The sequence below is a fragment of the Artemia sp. Qi Xiang Cuo genome, chromosome 6, assembly GCF_049724085.1.
Source record: "Artemia sp. Qi Xiang Cuo chromosome 6, ASM4972408v1, whole genome shotgun sequence".
In the NCBI taxonomy this organism is placed as follows: Eukaryota; Metazoa; Arthropoda; class Branchiopoda; order Anostraca; family Artemiidae; genus Artemia; species Artemia sp. Qi Xiang Cuo.
This window is the reverse complement of record NC_142799.1, coordinates 62,995,150-63,011,219: the sequence shown is the minus strand read 5'-3', so window position 1 is coordinate 63,011,219 and position 16,070 is coordinate 62,995,150. Positions and strand designations below refer to the sequence as shown.

Below are 16,070 nucleotides of genomic sequence, written 5' to 3'. Positions count from 1 at the left end.
ATGAAGGGTTGCACCCTCCTCAATACCTTGCTCTTTACGCTAAAGCTAATAGCAATTTAAAAAAAAGCTTCCTATTCTAATTAAGCGGCCCCCGTATTACAGTAGAAGCTCTTAAAAAATTGGAACAAATAGTCAAACTTTAGCGTAAAGAGCAAGGTATTGAGGAGAGGCCAACTCTTCATATACGAAATAATTTCTGTTCATTTTTCAAATAATACCGGTGAATCTGGCTCCTCCTCTATGAAATATACCCCTCCCCTTTACGGAAAACTCCGTGGAAATTTCATCCAACGTAAATTGCACACCCCACCCGTCAAATCCCCTCCAGACAGTTCCATCTTCGCCGAGAATCTCCCCTCCCTTTGAGATTGCTAGCGGGCGATTCAACCAGAAAAATTCTCCTTAGTATTCTTTGATTTGAATAAGACTTTACTCTCTAATCGGTTTCTCGATCACTCCAAAAATGTCCCCTTCCATGGAAGTTACTTCCCAGAAACCAAAACACGAGGAAAAAAGCCCCTGGATAATTCCCCCGGAACATCTCCACGTGAAAAATATAGCAAAGAGAATGTAAAACAATTAAAAACAATTTCGTATAGTAATTCTGTCAAATCCCCCCCGTGTAACATTTTCCCTTGAATATTAACCCCCCAGGAATTTAAATAAATCTTATAACAAATTTTTTATATCCAGAAAATATAAAATGAAATTATTATTTATAAGGGTCCTAAAAGGGCTTAGAATTGAATTTCCGAGAAAAACAATTATTATATTCAGAAAGAACATAAAAAATAGCATCTAGCAGTATGTTCAATTTATTTGTAGGTCAATAATATGAACAACGAAATATTTATTCATTTTTACAGATAGGAGTTTGAAACTTCTACAATAGGATTCTCTGGTACACTGAATCTGATGGTGTGATTTTCAATAAGATTACTTTAATTTTATGGCGTGTTTCTTCCCTATTTCAAAAACCTGACAAATTTTCTCAATCAGCCTAATAAGCTGATTCTTTTGATGTATTCATTAATATTAAATTTCCGTTTTTTAGAGTTTCGGTTACTATTGAGCCGAGTCACTCCTTAGTTACAGTTCGTTTCCCCGAAATGTTTGATATCATAAAACAGATTGACTTGAACTTCAATCCTTCTTCTCCAGAGGACAGACCTATAGTCATGTTTAATTATATATACATAGTAATACTTAACGAGACATATTAATTCACAGATATTTACAAACGGGAAAAGTCTTTGGCTTTTTCTTAGTTGGAATAGTAAGAGACGAATGCTAGAGAATTAGGCAGCTAACTAAGTCAAATATGACAAAATACCCCAGAAAAGAAACTTTTCAAAAGATGTATGCATTATCTGAACTCTTAGCCGTGGTTTATTCTTTACTTAGTTCCAGAACGCAATTAAAACCTACGACTATGACGTCATTTATCATTTTGCATATGAAAATGCAGTTTTTGTAAAAAATTATTTATTTATTTTAAATATTTTTTAAATTACAAAAGGCACTAGATGTGGTGATCTTCTTTCAATGGCGCCATTAAACTGCTCTCTCTGATGTTCCAGTACGAAGCTAGCTTGGGAGGAGGAAAAAAAAGATGCTGTCGATGCGAAATATCGTAGTTGCAGTCACTTTCCTTGTTTTTCAAGTCAGGGATTTTCCTTGTTATTCAAGCCAAGGGACTGTAAGTTTCCTTTATATGGATTTCGGGCAAGGCACCATTTTTAGGATTTACGGGCTGTTTTATTTCTTAGTATGGAACGTGATCGTTACTTATAATGCTAATTTTAAAAAAATATACGAATATATTTCCTTTCGTGATTCATGCTCCTTCATAAATTGTAAAGTGTAACAGAAAAAAAGATCCAACTCGTTTATCTACGTTGTTGTTGTTGATGGTACTTTCAACCGGATTTGATCTTACTATTTCTTAAGATTTCTTTGGAAGAAAAGTTCGTTGAAGAAGACTTTTGGGCCCCATGTAAGTTGTTCTGATAACTAATTAAAAAACTGAACTAGTGCCTTCAATGTTGATTGTTACATAATATTAGTAATAATGTATTTCAACCCTCTTTATAAAACAATGCATGGACTTAGAGTAGCAAAAAAACTAAACAATAAAAGCACTACTGAAAAATTCACTAGAAAGATAGCAACTCAACTGCACAAGCACGCTTAAACTACGCTGTTAAGCGGAAAGTCAACAATACCTTCGCGACGCTTAAGGCATCTGTCTACAAGCTGGTCCATTTTGAATAAATATCAAAAATACCATGTCTACTGGAAATAGATCACAAGCTGAGATACCAAGTGTTTCGTAGCCTTAGAAGTTGAACCGAACTGAAGACATGAGTAATTTATAGAAAACGACGCGAAAATAGTTGCCGGGCCAACGTTGAGAGCTAAGGGAGGTTGCTAAGGCGAACCAGAGACAGAAGACTTAAGTTTTTGAGGAGGCGACATAGAGGTCGATTTCATTGAGACCAGAGTAAACTACATCACTGCATTTTGGAGAGCTTGGCACTCGTTCGGTATTTTAAGAATGTCGTCTGTGTAGCAGAAGTGGGTAGCTTCAACATAAGGCTCAATCAAATACGGATGAATATTATTAACGGAAGAAATTATTGAAAAGAGTTGGGCTAAGCACAGAGCCATATTTCAAAACCTTTCCGGACAGCGACGATGTTGCTCAGCTGAATAGCCAGCCGCACCCGTATGGACGCTCTTCCATAACAGCTCCGTAAATGACCATAAAGAAAAGGATTTATTCTGTTTCTCGGCAGAAAAAGGAGAGCCTAAGAATGTATTATGGATTCGAACACTTTTGAAATGTTGATCGCATAAACGTAGACTTTCTTTTTCATTATTCGACGGCGGAATAAAATGGCCAAAAAAAGGTGTATGTGCCTTTCGTACGACCAAGCCTTCGCGGAACACGAACTGGATGTCTCCATGGTTGCATTTTGTGCTGATTTCTTCGAAGACCAATTTGGCAATACCAATCAATCAGCATACTAAGCAATCACCTCATCAATCTAATCAATCAGGTATATAATACTAAGCACTCAAGTATTACTGAGGATCATTTCTTATATCACGTGTTACAGTTTAACTTGTTAATTTTCCCAGTAGCAGAGAGCTTTTCAGAATCCATGTTGGGCCGAATTAACTAAAAAAATAATACCCAAGCACCGACGCTCACAGTCAGCCCAGATCCAAAACCAAAATTTATGACTTGGCATCTTGCAATTCATCATCCTCTTTCAAACCATGTTTCTCAGTCCCTATTTTGACCCTCACTTACCTTGGTAGTATTGTTGGTGGAGATGGTGGGAGCAGTGAAGATGTTAAAAGTAGAATAGCACAGGCTCAGGGTGTTTTTTCACAGTTAAAAAAAAGTTGAAGAATAGGAAGATAAGTCGGCAAACCAAGATTAGAATATTAGAAGCTACAGTGATGACAGTAGTCAAATATGGTTTTGAAGCATGGGCGCTTCGAAAAGCAGATGAAGATTTGCTAGATGTTTTCCAGAGAAATTGCTTAAGGATTGTTCTGGGCACCCAGCTGATTGACCGTATTTCAAACAATAGGCTGTACGAAAAATATGGTTTAATACCGCTCTCTAGGGCTATAACGGAAGAAAGGTTGAGATGGCTAGGGCAGGTTGTGCGGATCAAGGATGACATATTGCTGAAGATTGTTCTTTTCGGCCAACCGTCTAGGGCTAAACGAAAAGCAGGTCGTCCTCGTCTGGGTTGGGAGGACGTCATAAAGAAAGATTTAAAGGAAATGGAACTTCTGGGAGGGTGTAAAAAGAGAGGCTTTGAATAGATTGGGATGGAGGAGGAGCGTGCGTAGCTGTGTTGGCCTCAGGCGATTTGGTGCTGCGGTGAGTTGTTAGTAGTAGTAGTAGTAGCATTTTGACCCTTGCGAAGGCATAAATACAGAAGAATCGACTTTAAGAGAACGCATTAACTCAGCTAAAAGTAAATAAACTCTGCGAGTTTCCTTTTCAGTGAAGTGAACAGCAGTTAGAAAGGGATTTTAATTTTCATCAACAAAAAATTAAGCGTACGCTAGAAGGATGATATTTTTATGCGTTCCATGTAGTGTTGGGCGATAATCAATATCGATATTGATATATCGATGTTTTTGAACAAATATCGATATCGAATATTTAAACGTAAATATCGATATCGAAAACGATATTTGAAAATGTTTGACTATTTTTGGATTTTTCTTCTATCCACAGGTAAACGTCCTGTAGAAAAGATCCATCATAGAAAAATATTTTGTATTTAACGAAGATGTATTTAATCCATCGACTCATGCATGCTGATACACCGCATACACACCTGTATCCATAAGTTGGCATAGCCTGTTCTCAAACTCAAAATATGTTTAGTCAGGAGGACTTTCAAATGTCGCTGAGGACCTCCAACAGGGCTTGGCTGTATAAATTGCCTTCTAGGCTTATAGGCCGTACTCATATAACAGAGATTTAACTTTTTATGCTGATTCGAAATATATAAGATTCGTTCAGTTTAATGTTCCCATCAAAAGATACAAGTCTGAGAAAATTTGCGTGACTTTCGAGAAAGGGGAGAAACACCCAAAAAACTCAAGGAATTTTAATGAAAAGCGCACCCTCAGATTCAGCATATCATGGAACCCAACTGTAAAGATTTCAACCTCCCATCTGCAAAATGTAAGACTTGGTATTTTTGTCAGAAAAAAAAAAATACGGATGCATTTTTATTAATTCCTTTTTTATTTAAGTTTCGCCAGAGTGCTCGTATCAAACCAATGGCACAAGAATATTGGGAAAGGGCTCGTTCAAACTTAAATAAAAGTTCTAGTACCATTCTAAATCGACCCAAAATATTGGAAGGCAACTACCCCCCCTCCCAAGCCCTTTTATCCCTGAGGTCACCCTATCCAAATTTTGAGATAATCATTCTGTTCACCATAGTTGAAAGATCAAATAACTGTGCCTCCGGAGATAACAAGATCCCCCACAACCTGGGAAAAGGGCTTTGAGTTATGAAGTGATTTTTTCGTGAAAGGAAGGAATTTCCCATGGGATAAATTTTCCATAGGGAAGTTTTCAGTGGGAGAAATCCTTCGTGGCGGAATTTTCCGCAGGAGATATTCTCCATGGGGAAATTTTACACGGCAGAAGATTTCTATGATACTCACTTATGTAATCGAAGTTTGTTTTTATTGCTTGATTTTATATTATTCAAAGTTTAAAAAAAATTGTACAAAATACACTTTCATTACAATTTTTGGTACTTATCTGTTAGCCAGTACACACTCGAGAATTTGATCTACAGGTACGGGGTTGAAACAACTGCGATGCTTGAGAGATAGATAGGATATATACGATTAGGGCTGTATATTTTCATATTAGGGGGGGGGGGTAAGTATAGCGGGGCTGCATACAATATGTAAGCTAACCTACTCAAAATACCAACTAAATACTTATTAAAACATAGCTATAATCCAGTTTTCCACTGAGTCGAATCTAATTGTCTCCGTATACAAAAAGCAATAAACTGGTTTTTACCTGATTTCAGAGACCCAAATTCCCGAGTGTGTACTGGCTAACAGATAAGTACCCAATCTTTTTATTTAACTTTGGCAAAGCCAAGAGTTAATCTGAATTAAAACTGGTCAAAGATATCGAAATCGATATATCGATTATCGAATATGGAAGGTAAAAAATATCGATATATTGGAATATTGTTTAATCAAATTATCGCCCAACACTTGTCCCATGATACTTTTGGGAACCAATGAGGTTTTGTTTTATTTTGTGATGGAGGAATATTTATGGTGAATTGGAGGTCTATATGGTCACCAAAAAGGATGCCATCTGAGATGACAATAGTGGTAGATTTAAGATCTGGATAATCAGACAAGACAGAGTCACGGTTGGAAGTCAAGCTAGAGTTATGAACATAGGAGAAAGACAAAGATTTGGGTAGAAATGACACACAAGGCGGAAGAGATAACAGAAACATTAGTATAATTGGCAGTGATGAATCGTAAAAATTCGGTTTGAAGTCATCACGAATGACAGCCCACCTATTGCTTCTTTGAGTTGTATCCACATTCTTTGATAGTAACACGCACGCTTATGTGGACTTTTTGTCAAAAGTCTGGTTACGATAATTAGTCAACGTATAAACACACACCAATACAAGACATTATATCTAAACGGAAATTAAAGTGTTACTTGAATATAGAAAATTTGATTTTTTTTTGTAGCAGGTAAATAAATTCCTATTTTGGATAATTTTATATTATGTTTCAACTAAAAGAAATATCTTTAAAGATTGATACAAAGCAAACTTTGACAGTTTATATTGTTTTTAAATTTAGCAGTTTAGCCCACACTAAACCAAATAATTCTTATAAAAAAGTATAAACTTTGATAGAAAATATGGAGCACAACCAGAGGCATGACTAAGACTTTCAGCACCCAGGGACAATTTTGGTCTTTCACCATCCCCCCATCCCCCCTCAAATCGTAGTATTGACAAAAAACGCAGTTTGGCACCCTTTCAGATGCTGAGCGATCGTATAGCCGCCCCCTTGCCCTCCCCTAGCTACACCACAGAGTACAAATTCAACTTTTATTGGCTTTTTAAATATTAAAAATGTTTGCAGTACCCACAAACCTCATGTGGCTACACTCACTGTTGCCAGGACTGTGGATGCGTATCTCCATTCTTGTTTTTATTTGAATATGCCTTTTTTTTTACAGAAATATAGTCGTAAGGGTCTCCATAATTTTTTTTTCTTGGAGGGGGGAGAGATTTGGATCTTGAATAATAAATACATCTATGCATCCACGATTCTAGGTGCAATATTTCCATATTAAATCAGTTAGACAAGGAACACAAAATGTTGAGAATACATTAAGCTTACCTTAGACCCCAAAACCTCAGGAGACACAGATCCATTTAGCCTAAAATCATTTACTAGAGACACAGGAACTGGCAGATTGGACTGTCCAGTTGGTTTTGTTGTAAGAGCTGGCTGGTTGAACTGTCTTTTTGGTCGATATCCAGGAAATGCAAACAATAGAGCCTTTGTTCCTCTAGGATACTTTTCGGGATTAATTTTTCCCTGAGACACCAAATACTTGACAAATTCTTGACAGGCATCAGCCTCAGCCTCCTTTTTGCTACTACCGTTTCCTAAAATGTCACATACAAGAAGATAAACACTAAATAATTTTGCTAGGATAGAAATAAAGTAATTTTTGTAGATTACAATAGGTTTGTTTCTAAATTTGCAGGTACATTTTCTTGTTCATAGAAACTAGCCAAAAAAGCCTGTTGGCCAGAAAACATAGCAAAAGAAAAACAAATAGCATATACTGCTTTATGAGGATGGGAGAAAGACTAGTAAGCCCCTCCCCCTCCCCCAAATTAAAAATCCCCACCTTTTCCAAAGAAAGAAACACTTTTCATAGAAGTTCATAGTTGATGCCCGTGATGTGAGACAAAACATGGCAGATTTACCGTACTATGTATAACAATTGTCATTTTTTATGAAACCCAGAAGCCTAAACTTTATGATTTAACTTCTTAAAAAAAAAAAAAAAAAAAAAAAAAAAAAAAAAAAAAAAAAAAACCAGCAATTCATACCTTCTTGTGAAATCAAGGGAAAATTGTTACCTATACAATATAAAATTTAAAATCGCCTAGCCCCTTCCTCCCACACACAAAAAAACAATTGTCCCCTCTATTTAGCTACAAAGCCTTTCAGAAAACATACATTAAAAAGCTAGGGTAGGCTATACTATTTTGAAGGAACTGGAACAAATAGTTCGCCCTTTCCCAACCCCAAGTTCAAAGCCTCCCTTAGCGCACATAAAAACAAAGAAGAAACACTGGTTCTGGAATTTCCAACTGGATCCACAAGCTGTAGGATGAAGCATATTTTCCAGACTATGCATAAACATTGTCATCTTTAATGCAATCTATTGATAGCATACAATTTCTATAGTAACATTTAATCCCTTGCCTTTAGCCAAAAAAACATAAAAGCTCTCTTGTGAGCATCCGAAACCCAACTGATTGGTCTGCTTTGTATTTAAAGAGGAAACTACCCACTTTACAGCAGCACATCACAGTTTTCAGACTAGCTATTGGCTGGTTGAATTTCACCAATACTTTGTTTTATATAAAGTAAGATGTCTAGTCAAAATTTATTGGAAAACTTCCATCAGAACTTAACTTTATAAAGCCATTCTGCAATAAAGCAGACGCAGACGAGAGCTTTGAAGGGTCCATAGATACTTTTTATCTTGGCACCAAAAATTCAATTGCCATCTATATATGAATTATTTAAATTTCTAAAGTTTTAATTAACTATTGGCATAAAGAAATATGTATTCAATAAAAGAATAAGAGAACAATTTTTATGCTAAAAATGACCTGCTCCAATCCAAAGAATTCATAAATACGCAAAATCTTGGATATTTTCTGATGAACATGCAGTTTTAAAGAGGCTTTTGTCAACAAACGGTCTGTGTTTCATTGTGGTTGTAGCAGTAGCTGCAACAGAACATACCTTAGCTAATATAAGCAAAAACTAAACAGCATGTTTTCCAAAACATTATGCATATTATTAATCCGAGACATGCATTAGTGGGAAAATAAAAATCCTCTCCGAGTTTGTCAATAAGAAATTTGGTGCCAATGTATTTAACCAGGTAGGAAGGAAGGGGTACATAGGCAGGGATGGGGCTCATGATGAACAAGGAAGCTTCTAACTCTTGCTTAGGTTACCGTAAATTACCTCCAATCGCATCGTCCAGCGAGTAAGGTATTATTGTAGGTGCTGGTTAGTGACGATCACTGTATATGTAATTAGCAGCAAGTTTACCCCATATGATTTCTGGCTCTTCATTCTCGGTGCGAACAAAAAGCTCCTCCCACTTCTTCATGCTTTAGCGGGTTATTGTGTATGCGTCAATCAATGAGAAATGGTTCGAAATTGTATTATTCGTAATTGTGAAAGCAGAAAAAACTTGGTGAGTCGGCCAAGTGGTTTGCAACTGTCCATCTCAAAGGTATGGCTTAATTTATATACAAATTATGACTTATTATATTATTTATATACAGTGGAATTACCTGATTGGCCTACGTAAGATTTCTAAAAAAGGGGGCGGTGGGTTGATGAAATTTTTGAAAATGAAGAATTTTTATTCTTCTAATAACTGGTAGAATAGATGTAATGGTTTCAGGGGCGGATGCAGGATATTTTAGGGGGAGGGGGCACAAAATAGGTTGATCCGATAAACTTATGTTAGGAGCAAGTTTAATTAATGCAAACTTGCGTTAATTAGGTAAATTACACTACTTTAGACTACGTTAGGGGGGCACCCCCTCGCCCCCCCTCTGAATCTAATACTTGATGGTTTATCTTTTTTTTTCACGTAGTGATAGGCCTACTAATTTTCTAAGATTTTAGATCCTACTTGACTTGGAAAATGCTAATTACATGTTTTGGCGGAGAGCCGAGATAAGAGCTAGTTTCGTTTTAAAGAATTGTTTTCGTATAAAATGGGCAGACGTGTCCTGAACTTTAAAGAATAAACACCTCTGTTTGAAAATCTTAGCACTTTGTGAATTTAGATAGCGATAATGATTCCTGATTGAGACCAGTTTAAATATTTGATTATCTCTTTTTTTAACAAAGGGGCAAAATTTTTAAAACTTGTGCTTGACTATCTCCTAAATGAGTTCCTCGGTACTACAGACAATAAAAATCAAACCAATATCAATAAACATATGTGAAAAGTGGAACTGACTATATTTAATTTAGCTGCAAGTCTACATTCATGCCCACCGCGTAATTTCCCTTTCAGAAAAAATTGATAAAAAAAACTTTTAAAACTGAAATATCAATGCAAAGCGCCAAACATCATAATCAAATGTCATCGCGTTATGGCATTGTTCAAATAGAACTTATTTGTAACTTGATTATCGTTGTAAATTCATTCTTTGTCTTTCTTTCCATTCTTAAACAAATGTAATATTTATCTTCTGCATTATTACAGCCCACTATATATATACATTTATATAAATTTATATGCAGTGTTACAGCCATAGCAATTATTCTCCTTTCCTTTTTTATTCTTTAATAATAATTTCTGGTCGTTTTGAGTTTGAGTTATTGCAGGCTTCTATTTCTACTGATCTTAAGTTCAATATGGCCTTTATAAACATCTCCTCTCATTTGATCTGCTAGTAGCGGTCCAATTACCCTGGAACACGTATTTTGGCAGAAACTTTCTCAAAATACCTTTAAAACCAACTCGAGACTTCGAAACCTACATGTAATTCCTATAAACATCTGAACTATAATTTTATATATATATATATATATATATATATATATATATATATATATATATATATATATATAAACGGCGCATACAAACAGCTCCTCTCCTTTGATCTGCCATCAGCAGTCCAATTACCCTGGAACACATATTTTGGCAGAATCTTTCTCAAAATGCCTTTGAAACCAACTTGAGACTTCGAAACCTACTTTTAATTCCTAAAAACATCTAATAATAACATTGCACTACTAATTACCGATTTTCATATATGGATTAGAATAAATTAATTTAAAATTAGTTTCTTCAAAATTTAGTGTTTCCAACGTTGAAGCCAAGTTTCGCGTTCAAGAGAAATCTGACTTGTCTACCCGTGAAAAGATCTAATGTCGCTTATGTTTCAACGTTCTCTGGAGCACTCGCGCCTCGGTCCGGGTTTTTATAATGGGTGAGACAGGGAAAGATCATACTGCCTATTATATATACAGTGTTGAAGATGCTGAGCCAATGCATCGGCTGCATCCCATTCTCGAAGCCATGGCTTGGACGACCAATTTTTGTCCACAGCTCCCTTGAAGGCCTCCACAATAGGGGCTGAGACTGCATCTTCGCTTAGGGAAGAACCTCACGATTCTATTCGTGAAAAAGTTGTTCTGTAGTCTGGTGTTGGCTTGTTTGCAGAACAGCTTCATGGTGTGTCCTCTAGTTCTTGTTGATTGGTCAGGTTCAGGCATATTTTGTTGCAAAGACTGAATGTTCAGCATTTTGTACTCTATGATGACATCCCCACGCTTCCCTCGATAGGAGAGGGCAGGGATCTGTAACTTCACCAGGCAGGATGGGTAGTCCAGGCTTTTACAACCCTATATTTATTTAGTTGCACGACTTTGGATACTCTTTAGTTTTTTCTTGTCGTAGTTACTTAATGGGGTTGCCACACATACACCAAATTTCAGTTTTGGTTGAACAAGTCCTTTATATAGGCTAGCTTTGAAACCAGCTTTGGTGACCTACCGCAGAACGTTGGGAAGGTAATAATAATAGAATTTTAGTTGCTTACTTTACAACAAAAAGTGCAAGGTATAAGACATTCTGGTATATGCCCCTATAAACCAACTAACAAAGACAATAGTGAATCATATAAATTTTACTACAGCTACGGGAACAAGTAGACAAGATCCCAAATTGAAACATGGTGTTTTTACCAGGGAATTTTAATACCAAAAGTGGTACAAAGAGGTTGAGATAGATGATACATATTTCATAAATTTTCAGGACTCAATATTTAAGTTTTTAACAGTCTTCCATAAACCCCAGATCAGCCGTCTCACCAAAGCACGAATATACTCTGCTTCGGTTGCCAGCATTATGCTCTATTCTGCTGAGACTTGGTCGCTGACTCAGACACAGACGCTGAAGGTAGATGCCATCCAGACGAAACACCTCCGAAAAATCGAACGCTCCCGATGGCCCGACAGGGTACGAAATTCAGAAATCCTCAGGTCCTTCAAACTCCCACCCCTGTCCGAGCAGCTTGAGTCTCGCTCGCTGCGTTGGTATGGTCATCTGCTCCGTCTGCCTGCTCAAACACCCGCCCGGCTCATCTTCGATTTCGACCCAGCTGCAAACGGCTGGAGGCGTCCTAGGGGAAGACCACACACCAGATGGGCGGACGTCATCCGTGATCGGCTCGCCTCCAGAAACATCAACCCGGCTGAAGTGACAACCCTCTCCCTGAACCGACCACTCTGGAGAAGACTGACGGCGCTGACGACTGGTTCCCTCTACGCTGGCGACGCTGCCGAGCAAGAGCTTTAAGTAAGTAAGTAAGTAAATATTTAAGCTAATTATAGAAAGAAAAAAAAAAAAAAAAAAAATATAAATAAATAAATAAGAACTACTCACATTATAAACTAACTTCCAGTACTGACGTTATAGCATTATATATAGCGTTATAACGTTATATGTTCTTTTTTTTTTTTTTGTGTTTTAGTTGTCGTGTATTTTATTTTTTTAATTGTCGTGTTATTTATATTTACAAACAAACTAAACATAATTATTAAAAACAGTTTTTTAGAGGAAGTAAAAAACAAAGTTGAAACAAACGCAAAGTATTGCTTCCAAGTTTATATATCATATATCTACAAAACTCATTCAAACAAAGTGAATTGTGGAATGGTATTTTTCTATATTTGTAGAATGCTGAAAAACTCATGCTTTACTGAAAGCACAAAACTAACACAAGGAAGCAAGATGTCATCTTGGGAGCAGAAAAGTGCTTTAATAGCCTACAAAAAATAAAAGACTAATTTAAAAGGCCTCTGATAGTCTTTCTACATAAACTACAATCAAAATACAACTTAAATTTTTTAACGAGCTCAAGAAAGCTTAGTTTTCAGAATTTTTGCAAATACAGAAAAATACCTGAAATCAGTTTATTGGGAGTTACTTTTGTAGACATATGTTAATAAACCATGATCTAAAAAATGCTGTCTCAAGTTTCAAACGCTCAAGTTTTACCTTAATCTTTGGTTTTTAGTCTGTTTCTTGGTTTAGCTTTTAAAAAATAATTCCGATAGTCAATTTTTGGGTTTCCAGATTAGTTTGCTAGAAAAAAAAATGAACATACAACTAGAAAGGCCTCTTAACACTGATTCCAAAAATGCTAAAAGCTACTCTCATTAATACACTCCAGCCCCCTCCTAATAGAACCAAATATAACCCTAGGCTAAAAGATTTTCTGATTTTGTTGGGATGCATGGATTTGTGTGCTTATTTCTAATTAACAGTTGGTTTAAAATGCCAAATAAGGCCAATTTAGAAAATTAAAATCATCGAAGTTTTGTTGACAGTCTAAGTCTATATCTGTTCCTTATAGACGGAGGAGGCTTGGGTGCATTTGTAAGGGTATGGTTTGCTATTTCCCTATGCTAATCTCTATTGATCTCTAATCTGTGTTATGTTTTGCAATAGCTTTAATAATAGCTGTAAGTAATGGCTGTAATAGCTTTAATAATAATAACAATTGAGAGATACCTGCAGCTAGTTTAAGTCTTCAATTTTTGTATTTTTGAACCATTGTTACGCTCCTAGGTAACATTCTAGTGGTTCTACAGAATGAAACATCTTAATAAAATAAGAGTAGTATCATTTGATTCCTAACTTTATCTTCTTTCCAACTATCATACTTGTATTTCTAACGATGCATCCAGTAGTATTTAGCATCAAAGAAAAACAACAGATGATTTTTTGATTGGGTGGAATTTGTCAAGATCTTCCAAAACAAGGCAATACACAGTACTATTGCATAGGTTGCCCTCGGCAATGGTATGGCTGCCTATAGTAAAGAACCATAAGGTTTTGATGTATTATGGTTTGTTTTTACCAGAGGCAATTCATATGGAAGGAGTGGTGGTATAAACTTCAGATGAGGTTCATTCGATTGGAAATCGACAGCTCTAATGCCCTTTTCAAGTCAAAAGTGACTGGAGGGTAACCAGTCCCTTGCCTTTTAAGATGCTCACTTATCTCACCACTGATAGAATTTTGAAAGAGCGATGTTGCTCAAAACAGTCAACAGGTCTAGTAATTATGCCTCTGATGATACAATGCCTCCCCCCCCCCCCAGAGCCCCAAGAGCAAGACTTGTAAATTATGCAATTTGCCCCATTTTACATGCAGGATTTATCATTAGGAAAGGATTATCAAAATATTATCAAAAAGGCGTATCTGCAATATCTCAAGAATGGCTGAAGGTATTACCTTAAATTATCTTAAATTGCAGCTTGGAGCAATCTTAGGATTTCTCCTTGTGAAGCTCCAGAGTTAATGAATTGTGTTGATTTCAAAGTTCTTTAGCGACCAGGTACAGTTGGATGATCAATAGCTTCCCAGTTGATTTGCCAACAGATTCAGCAGTAACTGATTCTTCTGAGAGCTTATTCCAACTGTTGACAATTCTTGAGGAAAAGAACTGAGTGCTTACTCTGGATAAGGTAGACTGCTTAACAAGTTTCAGTTGATGACCTTCTAGTTCTTGAATAAGGGACAACAGTAGAACATAATGCTGGGAGAGTATTAGCCCTGATTAGCTTACAGGCTAGAATGGCATCACCTCTATTTCCTCTGTATACAAGTGTTGGGAGTTTCAGCTTTGCTAGTCTTGCAGGGTATGAAAGCTCCCGCAGGCTGGATATAACTTTGGTGGCACGTCTCTGCACATCTTACAAAACTTTTATGTCTCTTTTAAAATAAAGGGAGACTAAAGACATCCCAACTTCAGCCTTGGGACGCGCAAGTCTAGACCCCGGCGCCGCGCCGGCGGATCGAAAGAACGCCGCTGACGAGAGGCCCGGACGCCACCGAAGTGTCGTAACGCCGGCGGCGCGCCACAAGCGCACCGTCGCCGGCAGAGGCGGCGGCTTTCGTTCGATTTCAAAGTAATTTTGCGACAATTCTTTATAGCGTTAACCGCAAAGTCGGAGCTTTTCCTTCTCGTGTGGTTTAGTATTTCGATTTTCCTGATTAGAAATCAAGCACTATCCCCGAATTTTTGGGTATTTCCCCGAAAAAAAATTGGTTCCCCGAATCCCCGAAAATCACGCAATCACGGTGCCACCCCTGGCGATTAATCACCAGTGACTTTCCCTGCCAAATATTACTTTGTATACCATAATTCTTCATTACTCTCTTGTTCATTAATTTTCGTCTCTTTTGTTACTTTGCATAAAAACCAGACAGATGCAATATGCAATTGCAAATATTACAATATACACTGTTCTTAATATGTTGACAAAAAAAGTATCGTCTTTATGAAATGAGTTTAAATCATTTCGAATGCAGTTTCCCAATCGGTATTTCTTACGTCATTCGTAGTCAAGAATTTTATTTTCAAGTTGAATAGAATTATAAAACGCATTCACTACTATCAGCCTTCAGTTGGATTTTGAAATTGACAGCCGACAGATTGTTTCTACAGCTGAATTGTGAATTTACCGATTTTTTTTTGTTGCTGTTTTCAAGTAAGATTTTTTTAATATTTGATGCTCACTTGTTGAACGCCTGATAGAAATTATAATCTTCTTTATGATGCATTTTTACTCCCCCCCCAAAAAAAAACCTTCTATTGAGACAAAATTTAGCTATAGACTAAGCTATGTACAAGGTTAGGGAATTAAAGATCGACCCGGAAGTTACCCTAAAAATATGATTCATAAATAAATTGTAAATTATTGCTTATAGGGGGGGGGGACAGGGGGCTATCATTTTCAAATGATAATACCTCATTTTTTTTAAAGCAGGGATGTCAAAAAGATAACTATTTTTTGCATTTAAAGTGGAGACAGAAGACAATGATATCCAACTCCCTGGGAAACCATTGAAATATTTTGATAGACCCAGGGCCCCCCATTAGGACTTGTTCATTGTCTTGGGTATTTTGCGATTTCTCATAGGCTACTGGCCTAATTTGGCTTTTATGTGTGCTCCCTTTGAATTATATTATTTGTACCTTATTGAATGCCACAGTAAATTAATGGCTCCGTTTGCCAATACTTTCAGGTATATATTAATAATTTTTAACCTAGTTTGTTGTCATTTTACCTCTATACTCCATCACTCAATTTTTTTTCAATGAACACTAAGCTGTCCCATGTAATTTCGCATTTTTCTTAGAAAATTTTAATGACCCAAT

The 16,070-nt window shown here is 36.6% G+C and overlaps 1 protein-coding gene across 1 annotated transcript in view; it reads right to left on the bottom strand.

Moving 5' to 3' along the window:
- The window catches only part of LOC148951490 (uncharacterized), a 73,704-nt gene that overhangs the window by 39,511 nt on the left and 18,123 nt on the right, over positions 1-16,070 (bottom strand). The window contains exon 2 of the mRNA XM_089091126.1: positions 6,952-7,223. Coding sequence (XP_088947252.1) covers positions 6,952-7,223 — 272 coding nt within the window. The remainder of the gene's footprint in view (positions 1-6,951; positions 7,224-16,070) is intronic.